At 41.2% G+C, this 12,362-nt stretch overlaps 1 protein-coding gene across 1 annotated transcript in view; it reads left to right on the top strand.

Annotated features, from left to right (window-relative positions):
* The window catches only part of LOC149459183 (uncharacterized), a 262,257-nt gene that overhangs the window by 239,385 nt on the left and 10,510 nt on the right, over positions 1-12,362 (top strand). The window contains exons 26-29 of the mRNA XM_089681550.1: positions 679-843; positions 2,723-2,873; positions 9,568-9,632; positions 10,508-10,692. Coding sequence (XP_089537676.1) covers positions 679-843; positions 2,723-2,873; positions 9,568-9,632; positions 10,508-10,692 — 566 coding nt within the window. The remainder of the gene's footprint in view (positions 1-678; positions 844-2,722; positions 2,874-9,567; positions 9,633-10,507; positions 10,693-12,362) is intronic.

Below are 12,362 nucleotides of genomic sequence, written 5' to 3'. Positions count from 1 at the left end.
CCCCTTCCTCTGTGTCCTCCTTCAGCCAATCACCAGCCATATATATTGGCTCACCCAAAATTGCTACCCCCAGGGTTGAAAACACTCCATAGCTGAGCAATATTTGTGGTCTTCCCCAAAATGGTCACTACCGCTCAGCATTGCAGGGAATACTTTTACCCTCCTTGTGCCACAGGTAGGGACCAAAGCTTCCAAACAGGGGAAAAACATCTATAACTACTGCAAATCTAGCTACGATGTTAAAGTGGTTCTAAAGCATTAAGGTTTTTCACCTTAATGCAGCTGCTGCTGCTGTCAATCAAATGCTGTGACATGGCAACAGGGGATGGGGCTGAGCCGCCTGTTCTGAGTCAATGGATGCAGACAGGGCAGCTTGGGAACGAACCCACATGGATGCCCCCATGGAAAATGGCTTCCCATAGGGGTACAGACTGAAGGAACCAGGAGCACCAGCGGGGGACCCTAGAAGTGGAGGATCAGGGCTGCTCTGTGCAAAACCATTGCACAGAGCAGGCAAGTAGACATGTTTTGTTATTTTAATGTTAAAAAAAAGTATTATTATTAAACTGCATTGTTGGTAAGCGTCAAGGGCATATTTATTTTACACTTGCACAAAACATTTAATCTAGGTACACATATGATTCAATATAATTATTATTATTATTCCTTTTGGTTTAGATTTTGGGACAACGCGTGCTGTAGCCTTGGTAAAAAAAAGCAACAAAGACATCAACTGGAACAACCTTAAGGGCATGAAGGCCTGCCATACTGCTGTTGGTGATATTGCTGGATGGGTTGTCCCAGTTGGTCTTATTAGGAGGCAGAACGACAACTGTGACATTGGTGAGTACAGCTCAGATATAGATATTGTTGATATTGGTAGACATGAGCGGTTCGTTTTGTCAGAAATCGAAATTCAGATGAGATTTGGATTTATCTAAATTTTTGAATTACAATAGAAAAAATGTAAACGAATCCGAAATAATGAAACAAAATTTCATCGAAATAACAAATTATCCAAATTTGAAAACTGAATTGAATTTGAAAACAAATTCAAAAACCATATTGCTGACTATTTCTAATTTCTTTAAAGACTGTGTGTATATGAATATAGCTGTCTTCCACAATTCTAATTTAAAAAAGAATAGAATAAAGCAGAATAGAATAGAAAATAAAAGAATAGAACAGAATACAATAGAATAGAAAAAAATACAACAGAATAGAAAAGAATAGAAAATAAAAATAGAATAGAATAAAACAGAACAGAGAAAAATAGAATAGAATAAATATAACGGTCTTTTGGATTTTGAATTTTGAAATTCGAATTTCAAATAGAATGGAAAAGAATTAAATAGAAAGCATATAGCCGTCTTCCCAAATACACATTTCAAAAAGAATAGAAAACAATAGAATAGAAAAGAAACCAAATAAAATAGAATAGAGTAGAATATAATAGAAAACAACAGAATAGATTGATTATAGGTCAAAAATGAATAAATGAAACAAAACCAAACTAATAGAACAGAATAGAATAAAATATAAAAAAATAGGTAAAAAACGAATAAAAGATATTAAACAAATCTAAATTAAACTATGAATGCAACAAAACAAAATTAGTAACTTAAATTGATCCAAAACAAAACGAAAATATTTTTTTCATTCTGCACATGTGAGATGTGCAAAATGCCTCTACAGAACAAAAACGCAGTAAAGTGTTACTAAACCCCCAACAGTAAAATCAATCTGTATATGCAGTAAAGCATGCTTGTTATACTCACTGTGGAACAGAAGGGGTTAATCCTCTGCATTGTGTAAAAAGGCTGTTTGATCCTTTCTTCTCTGCCCCTCCTTTTGTTGAAATGATCACCTGATACAGACTGAATCCATAGTAACATGCTCATGCTCAGTTTGGTGTGCATTGCTAGTGAGGTTTTTTTTTTACTTGGGAGAGTGCATGTGATCAGCACAGGGCCAATCAGCACTGCCCAGACAGAGGGTCAGAGGTTTCACATTCTCCTAGAGCAGAAAGAAAACTCCTCCTACAAGTTTTAACCAGTGCTCTGCTGAAGTCACAAGACTGCTCTAACTGCTTTTGAGAAATTGTATTTGGCAGTTTATATTTACTAAAATAATTGCATTTCCATGTTCTGTATACTGTGGGAGACCGGATATAGTGAATACAGGAACCTGGGTTTCGTAACACCTTAACCTATTTTACAATTATTTATGTATTTGTTTAGCTAGTTACAACATTTAGTCTATACAGTCTATTTAAAGTTCAGCAACTCAAAAGCTTTTGCAGATAATAAATCATGGGTCTAGTCATGGGTTTAGTAACACTTTAACTAATCCTCACGTATGGCAGTCACCCAATAAAGGTTTTAACTAACTTTTATTCTTCTGCCCATGAAGAATAGACACGGGATAATGCACAAGTAAGCATTAGGGTTTACCGAGTGGTTCAGTGACCATAGAAATACACAAGGCTGCAGAAGGCCTGTTTTACAGATGAGCAGTGAGCTACATAGCCAGTACATCATATCAGACTCTTGCATGCCACCAGTTATAGCTGAAAGCTATCTATGGAATATAGAGGTTAGAAGCTTAGGCAGAGGAGACATATTGGCATTACCAGCACTCATTACTGCCAGGGTCCAATGTTAAGTTTAGGAACTGACTGCCTGATTTGGTTTATGGCTTATACTGTGTTAATACTGGGCAGATTCCTTCTTCGGTGAAAGCTGTGCTCCTGGATCAGATACTAAATCCAACCTCTGTAAACTGTGCATTGGTGACCCCAAGAACCCCAAAGCCAATACAAGATGTTCTCCCAGCGATATGGAGGCTTATTATGGAGACGAAGGTGCCTTTAGGTAAAATAAATGAATATTTGTGCAGAAATAAAAAATGTTTTAGGACACACTGTTGTTCTAATCAGTTGGCAGCTTCCCTCAGTCTCTATCCTTACCATGTGAAGAAGATTATTTGTACTGTGTTTGTTGTTTATACAGTGTGATGTGAAGTCTTCATTTGAGAAAAGCAAAGTATGTTATGCATGTTATACCATGAACAGGTAACATTCTACACAATGAGCAAGGTACATTGTAATGGGAAGGGTACAGTCTGTACAATTTGATAGGTAGGGTACACAACTTACAATGTGAGAGAAAGGGTACAATAAATACAATGTGTTTGGCAGGATAGATGCAGGGTTCAATCTATACATTTTGATGGGTAGGGTACATTCTATACAATGGGATTGGCAGGATACATTTTCTAGAAAGTGATTGGCATGGCACATCCTGTGCAATGTAATAGGCAAGGTACATTCTGTAAAATGTCATAAGCAAGGTCCATTCTTTACAATCTAATAGGCAGGGAACATTCAGTACAATGTGATAAGCAGGATATATTCTAAACATTATGATGTCTTGTTGGGCAGGGTACATACTGCACATCGTGATGGCCAGGATACATTCTGTAGATCACATTGGGCAGGGTACATTGTGTACATTGTGATGGGCAAGGTACATCCGTACCTCATGATGGGCAGGGTACATTCTGCAGATCACGTTGGGCAGGGTACATTCTGTACATTATGCAGATCACGTTGGGCAGGGTACATTCTGTACATTGTGATGGGCAAGGTACATTCTGCAGATCACGTTGGGCAGGGTACATTCTGTACATTGTGATAGGCAAGGTACATTATGCAGATCACGTTGGGCAGGGTACATTCTGAAGATCATGTTGGGCAAGGTACATTCTGTACATCGTGATGGGCAGGGTACAATCTGTACCTCATGATGGGCAAGATACATTCTGTAGATCACGTTGGGCAGGGTACATTCTGTACATTGTGATGGGCAGGGTACATTCTGTAGATCATTTTTGGGCAGGGTACATTCTGTACATCGTGATGGGCAGGATACATTCTGTACCTCATGATGGGCAGGGTACATTCTGTACATTGTAATGGGCAGGGTACATTCTGTAGATCATGTTGGGCAGGGTACATTCTGTACATCGTGATGGGCAGGGTACATTCTGTAGATCATGTTGGGCAGGGTACATTCTGTACATCATGATGGGCAGGGTACATTCTGTACCTCATGATGGGCAAGGTACATTCTTTACAATCTAATAGGCAGGGAACATTCAGTACAATGTGATAAGCAGGATATATTCTAAACATTATGATGTCTTGTTGGGCAGGGTACATACTGCACATCGTGATGGCCAGGATACATTCTGTAGATCACATTGGGCAGGGTACATTGTGTACATTGTGATGGGCAAGGTACATCCGTACCTCATGATGGGCAGGGTACATTCTGCAGATCACGTTGGGCAGGGTACATTCTGTACATTATGCAGATCACGTTGGGCAGGGTACATTCTGTACATTGTGATGGGCAAGGTACATTCTGCAGATCACGTTGGGCAGGGTACATTCTGTACATTGTGATAGGCAAGGTACATTATGCAGATCACGTTGGGCAGGGTACATTCTGAAGATCATGTTGGGCAAGGTACATTCTGTACATCGTGATGGGCAGGGTACAATCTGTACCTCATGATGGGCAAGATACATTCTGTAGATCACGTTGGGCAGGGTACATTCTGTACATTGTGATGGGCAGGGTACATTCTGTAGATCATTTTTGGGCAGGGTACATTCTGTACATCGTGATGGGCAGGATACATTCTGTACCTCATGATGGGCAGGGTACATTCTGTACATTGTAATGGGCAGGGTACATTCTGTAGATCATGTTGGGCAGGGTACATTCTGTACATCGTGATGGGCAGGGTACATTCTGTAGATCATGTTGGGCAGGGTACATTCTGTACATCGTGATGGGCAGGGTACATTCTGTAGATCATGTTGGGCAGGGTACATTCTGTACATCATGATGGGCAGGGTACATTCTGTACCTCATGATGGGCAAGGTACATTCTTTACAATCTAATAGGCAGGGAACATTCAGTACAATGTGATAAGCAGGATATATTCTAAACATTATGATGTCTTGTTGGGCAGGGTACATACTGCACATCGTGATGGCCAGGATACATTCTGTAGTTCACATTGGGCAGGGTACATTGTGTACATTGTGATGGGCAAGGTACATCCGTACCTCATGATGGGCAGGGTACATTCTGCAGATCACGTTGGGCAGGGTACATTCTGTACATTATGCAGATCACGTTGGGCAGGGTACATTCTGTACATTGTGATGGGCAAGGTACATTCTGCAGATCACGTTGGGCAGGGTACATTCTGTACATTGTGATAGGCAAGGTACATTATGCAGATCACGTTGGGCAGGGTACATTCTGAAGATCATGTTGGGCAAGGTACATTCTGTACATCGTGATGGGCAGGGTACAATCTGTACCTCATGATGGGCAAGGTACATTCTGTAGATCACGTTGGGCAGGGTACATTCTGTACATTGTGATGGGCAGGGTACATTCTGTAGATCATTTTTGGGCAGGGTACATTCTGTACATCGTGATGGGCAGGATACATTCTGTACCTCATGATGGGTAGGGTACATTCTGTACATTGTGATGGGCAGGGTACATTCAGTAGATCATTTTTGGGCAGGGTACATTCTGTACATCGTGATGGGCAGGATACATTCTGTACCTTATGATGGGCAGGGTACATTCTGTAGATCACATTGGGCAGGATACATTCTGTACATTGTGATGGGGAAGGTATATTCTATACATCGTGATGGGAAGGGTACATTCTGTGCATTGTGATGGGAAGGGTACATTCTCTGCATTTTGATGAGCAGGGTACATTCTATACATCATGATGGAAAGGGTATATTCTGTACATAGTGATGGACAAGGTATAGACCAGTGGTCACCAACCTTAAACACTCAAAGAGCCAATTGGACCCGTTTCCCACCACAAAAAAAAACAAAAAAACACTGGGAGCCACAAAATCCTTATGACATCTAAAATGAAGATAACACTGCATATAAAAACAGTATTTTCTGGCATATAAGACTACTTTTTATACTTAAAAATATACCCCAAAAATTGGGGGTTGTCTTATACGCGGGATATAAAATGTGAACCTTGAGTTTGTTTGGGTCAAGCTGGCTGGATGTGTGGTAATACTGTACATACAGTATACCGTGCTGGGCCAAGCTGGCTCAAAACAAATGTCCCTATGACATATTAATCTGTCAGCCCGCTGGATGTGCGGTATATACAGTATACTGCGCTGAGCCAAGCGGTTTCAAAACGTACCTACTGTAATCAGCCCGCTGGATGCGTGTATGTACGGTAGCTGCAGCTACATACAGTATACACTGGGCCAATCACGGCGAGTGATGTATTCTACTAAGGAATACAAAGCCTGCTCGGATTGGCTGAGTCAGAGAATTGGGCTGATGATGTCACAACCTCAGCCAATCCGAGCAGGCTTTGTATTCATTAGTAGAATACATCGCTTGCCGTGATTGGCCCAGTGTATACTGTATGTAGCCACAGCTACCGTACATACATGCATCCAGCGGGCTGATTACAGTAGGGACATACTGGTACGGTTTGAAACCACTTGGCTCAGCGCAGTATACTGTATATACCGCACATCCAGCAGGCTGACAGATTAATCTGTCATAGGGACATTTGTTTTGAGCCAGCTTGGCTCAGCACGGTATACTGTATGTACATTACTGCACATCCAGCGGGCTGTATATACAGTTGCAAGAAAAAGTATGTGAACCCCTTGGGATTACGTGGAGTTTTACATGAATTGGGCATAAAATGTGCTCTGAACTTCATCTACGTCACAACAATAGAAGAACACAGTCTGCTGAACATAATACTACACAAACATTAGATGTTGCCATGGTTTAATTGCACATAACATGTGAACATTCACAGTGCAGGGAGGAAAAAGTATGTGAGCCCTAGCTTAATGACTTCTCCCAGAGCTAATTGGAGCCAGGAGTGAGCCAACCTTGACTCCAATCAGTGTGATGATATTGGATGTGTTGCTGACAGCTGTCCTGCCCTTAAAAAACATACACCTGTTTTGGGTTTACTGGTTTCAAGAAGCACTGTCTGATGTGAATCATACCTTGCAGAAAAGAGCTCTCAGAAGACCTACGATCAAGAATTGTTGACTTGCATGAAGCTGGAAAGGGTTAAAAAAAGTATCTCCAAAAGTCTTGATGTTCATGTGTCCACGGTAAGACAGACTGTCTACAAATGGAGAAAGTTTAGCACTGTTGCTATTCTCCCTAGGCGTGATCGTCCTGTAAAAATGACTGCAAGAGCACAGCGCAGAATGCTGCATGAGGTAAAGAAGAATCCCAGAGTGTCAGCTAAAGACCTACAGAAATCTCTGGCACATGCTAACATTTTTGTTGACACATCTACAATAAGGAAAACATTAAACAAGAATGGAGTACATGGGAGGACACCACGGAGGAAGCCATTGCTGTCCAAAAAGAATATTGCAGCACGTTTGAAGTTTGCAAAAGAGCACCTGGATGTTCCACAGCACTACTGGCAAAATATACTGTGGACAGATGAAACCAAGATTGAGTTGTTTGGGAAGAACACACAACACTATGTGTGGAGAAAAAAAGGCACAGCACACCAACATCAAAACCTCATCCCCACTGTAAAACATGGCAGAGGGAGCATCACGGTTTGGGGCTGGTTTGCTGCCTCAGGGCCTGGACGGATTGTTGTCATTAATTGGAAAATGAATTCCAGAGTTTATCAAGACATTTTGCAGGAAAACGTACGACCATCTGTCCGCCAACCGAAGCTCCGCAGAGGATGGGTGATGCAACAGGACAATGACCCAAAGCATACAAGTAATTCAACAAAACAATGGCTGCAACAGCACAGAATACGCCTTCTGGAGTGGCCCAGTCAGAGTCCTGACCTCAACCCGATTGAAATGCTGTGGCATGACCTTAAGAGAGCGATTCACACCAGACATCCCAAGAATATTGCTACACTGAAACAGTTTTGAGAAGAGGAGTGGTCCAAAATTACTCCAGATCGTTGTGCAGGTCTGATCTGCAACTACAGGAAACGTTTGGTTGAGGTTATTGCTGTCAATGGAGGGTCAACCAGTTATTAAGTCCAAAGGGTCACATACTTTTTCCTCCCTGCACTGTGAATGTTTACATGTTATGTGCAATTAAACCATGGCAACATCTAATGTTTGTGTAGTATTATGTTCAGCAGACTGTGTTCTTCTATTGTTGTGACTTAGATGAAGTTCAGAGCACATTTTATGCCCAATTCATGCAAAACTCCACGTAATCCCAAGGGGTTCAAATACTTTTTCTTGCAACTGTATACTGTATGTAGCCGAAGCTACCGTATTACTGCACATCCAGCGGTAACCATCTGATTTGGAATTTGATCCATATGATGACTGTCTTACAAATGTATCACAAGATGTCATTCATGAACTTATGATGTCAGAGGATGAACATGAGGATTTTGAAGGATTTTAAGTAGCGGTAAGTCATAACCATTTCATTAAAAATATGATGTTTTTAAATGGTGTTGCCTCGGAAGGGGGGTAGTCTTATACGGCGAGTATAGCCCAAAACCTATGTTTTAACTGGAAAATTAGGGGGTCGTCTTATACACCCAGTCGCCTTATACGCTGGAAAATACGGTAATTTGTTATCTTTATGCTATGTATAAAAACACTATATCACCTTTTGTCTTTGAACTCATCACAGGCGATTCAGTATGCCACAGCTGAATTTCTGCAGAATCCCACTCTTGTTTTTCATGTCCGAGAATAGATATTCTGAAATCTTAATGAATGATTTTTTTTTATAATCATCATCTGTGAACGGCTTCCCATGCCTGACTATTTCCTGAGCGGCCACAAAACTTGCATGTGTAGTTGTATTTGCAGACTTCATCCACTTGAAATGATTTTTGCTCAAATCAGCTCCAAAATGGCTTTCCTTGTCTCATCTCCATCCGGATATTTTTCAGCAAAGGCTGCATGTTTATTCTGGAAATGTCTTGTAACATTCGACTTTTTGTTGTTTTCCAATTTCTTACCACATATTAAGCATACCGGTAAAACAGTCTCGTCGGTAGTGAAAACAAATGAATATGCCCACGAACTATTAAACGTTCTGTTTTCTTCTGAAACTTTTCTTTTCTTGGATTTATCCATGGTTTGCTGCCCTAGCAGGGTGACTGCCCTATCACAATAAATCTTGTGCCGATGGGGTGTCCGGCGGGATGTCCGGTGGGGTGTCTCGCATTGGTGGATGTGACGTATATCTTCAGTGACAGGGAGACGCAGCAGAGTGATGACGGAGCCACATGCAGCTCCGGAGCCACGGGTTGCTGACCCTGGTATAGACAAACAGATAAGAGTTTTGATGGAACCTGATTAGAAAGTTACAGTGTTTAGTTGTAGGACTGGTGACATGAAGGAATTTCTATTTATACTGTGTGATGAAGTGGAGTAGGATTGGTTCATAATATACAATCATTTTTATATTATAATTTCATTTTCTATTGCTTTGATTCTGTTTTAGATGTCTAGTGGAAAAAGGAGATGTGGCATTTGTGCCTCACACTGTTGTATTTGAAAACACAGATGGTAAGCAAATAATTTGATACAAAAGGGAAGAGGTGGGGAGCACTGGAAGACGATTCAGATATGCAACCCAACAGATGGTCATATAAATAAAAAAGATAAATGGGATAGGTTGTGGGCTATTGAAGTAAAAAGTCTATATTTACAAAAAAGTCCTTATATGTACAAGTCCAAAGGTGAATAACTTCTCCTAATGGATGTTGATCCCGGCATGTATGGAGTAGATGGCAGCAAGCTGTTAGAGCAAGAAGCAACTCTAATGCACAGAAGGAAAGGGGAAACACAGTGGTGCCACTCTACAGTAAGTGTAGATGTGCTTAAAACCAAACGTTTAATAAGGTAAACAACTCACAAGGATATAGTGTAAGATCGCAATAATAAGCCACTCCCAGCGGTTCAGGTCTGGATGCTGGATGCCGTGCAGTCCTCCTCATCCTGGTATCCTGGGCTCCAGGAGTGGCCTACCCATTTTGGGAATCCTTCTTCAGGAGCACACTTGACAGAATCAATACGCTGATCAGTACCCAATCCTAATCTTTAATAGAGTAATCTGTAGGGTAGATTGGAATTCAAAGCATGTGCATGTTACCCGTTGAGGTACAAATGAGTAGACCAAGGAGAAGCTGCTGCCTCCTGCGTGGGAAATTCAGTTACATTCAGTAAACAGCCAGTGGTCCTGTATATATATTCAGGATCAGGGGGTGTGAGCTCCTGCTTTAGTAACACGTGAATAAGGGTGTAATGCAACATGTTACTAAAGGTGAACTTATCCTTTAAAGATTTAGTTTTCATTGACTTCAGTGGAATTTGGATTATTATTCAGAATTTGTGAGCTATTTGACTTTAAGTGTTTGACTGAAATGACTTGTATCTTGCAGGTAAAAATCCAGCAGAGTGGGCTAAAAATTTGAAATCAGAAGATTTTGAACTATTATGTTTGGATGGCACACGTGCCCCTGTCAGTGAGCACAAGGGTTGCAAACTTGCAGGCATCCCACCTCGTGCCATTGTCACTCGGGAGAAGAGCATCAGTGATGTTGTAAGAATTGTTACTAATCAACAGGTAAATAGTTTTTACTGTTTCCGCTTAGAATGTACATAAATTGCAGGGAATCTGATCAGTGTACACAATATCCTTGTAGGTCATAGTTTTTACACACCACATCTTCTTCTTCAACAGATCTTCTGCTGTATACATTTTGTGTAAACATGCTCCAAACTAGCCTTTTATTTTAGCTCCTTTCCCAGCCAGCACTCACAGCAGTCTAACTAGGACTTTACCTCTCATCTGAGCGGCACCCATTTTTCGAATTTTTTTGATTTTGGTGTTTTTTTATGACTGACTACTAGACATGTGCACACTAGAAAATTGTACTTTGTTTCATTTTCGGATCCATTCTTTAATTGAAGTATTCATTTTCAGATTCATTCGCTAATGGACTTATTCATTTTCAGAATTTGCTTCATATCTCATCTGTTTTGTTTTATTCGGAATAGCACATGTTGTTATGATGTGGGTGACCACCACGTCCTTAACAACCATGACTCATCTGCTGTCAGAGGGATTCCCCGCTGTCAGCAGAATGTAAACAAAAGAAGTGTCAGTAAAAAAAAAGTGTGGGAAGCCCCCCAATCTATTCCAGACCCTTTGGGTCTGATTTGGATTTTGAGGGGAGCCCCATGTCAAAAGTAAAAAGAAAATGGTGTAAGATCCCCCCAAAATCCATACCAGGCCCTTATCTCAGCATGCAGCTCGGCAGGCCAGGAAAGGGGAGAAAGAATGACCCCCCCTCGTGAACCATAACAGGCCACATGCCCTCAATATTGGGGGGTACTTTGGGGGAGGGGGGCTCCCTTACCTCAATGCACCTTGTCCCCATGTTGATGGGGATAAGGGCCTCTTCCCTACAACCCTGTGAGGTGGTTGTGGGGGTTGGCAGGTGGGGAGGCTTATTGGAATCTGGAAGCCCCATTAACAAATGGGCCCCCAGATCCTGGTCTTCCCTTCTGTGAATGAGTAGGGGTATGTAGTACCCCTACCCATTCACCAAAAAAGTATCAAAAGTAAATAAAAACAAATATTTTGACAAGTCCTTTATTAAAATAAAATGTTCCACAAAGTAGATCCAAAGACAATCATGATGAACACCGCCCCACATGAAAAGAAAAAACCCGGCCGAACACGATGTATCCATCCAGAAACACACAATGAATGACAGGTGAACATGGGGACGGGGTGACCCCACCTCCATGTCTACCTGTCATTGGGTGAGTGTCTCTCCACGGGACACGTCATTTGCCAAATGGCAGGTAGACATGGGGGCAGGGTATTGTGGTCACAATTGTGGTATTGTGACCATATAATTAAGGCCATTTTTCAGGTACAGGGGACTTTTACAGTAATGTGGTCTTTTCCTGCTTATGTTAGACAACTGATGGGAAAGGATGGTTGAGGTACTTCACAGATGCTTTTTTATACTATAGAACACAATCAGAATGGCTAAAATAGACTACAAGAGACACATGGCGGAGGAGAATATAAAAACCCAAGAGATTTTTTAAATATAAAATATCGAGCTCAGAACATATTGGCCCCTTAAAAGATGATGAAGGGATGTTGGTTACAAATGACAAGGAGAAGGCAACTGTACTAAACTCATTCTTCTCCTCAGTTTTTACAGGGGAAAAGGAGGGGTATAGTATTCAAGACTGTATTATTAGTAACACATCGTA

The sequence above is a fragment of the Staurois parvus genome, unplaced genomic scaffold (genome assembly GCF_062004578.1).
Source record: "Staurois parvus isolate SC_StPar_1 unplaced genomic scaffold, SC_StPar_1.0 ptg000270l, whole genome shotgun sequence".
Lineage (NCBI taxonomy): Eukaryota > Metazoa > Chordata > Amphibia > Anura > Ranidae > Staurois > Staurois parvus.
This window is presented reverse-complemented; position numbering and strand designations above follow the sequence as displayed.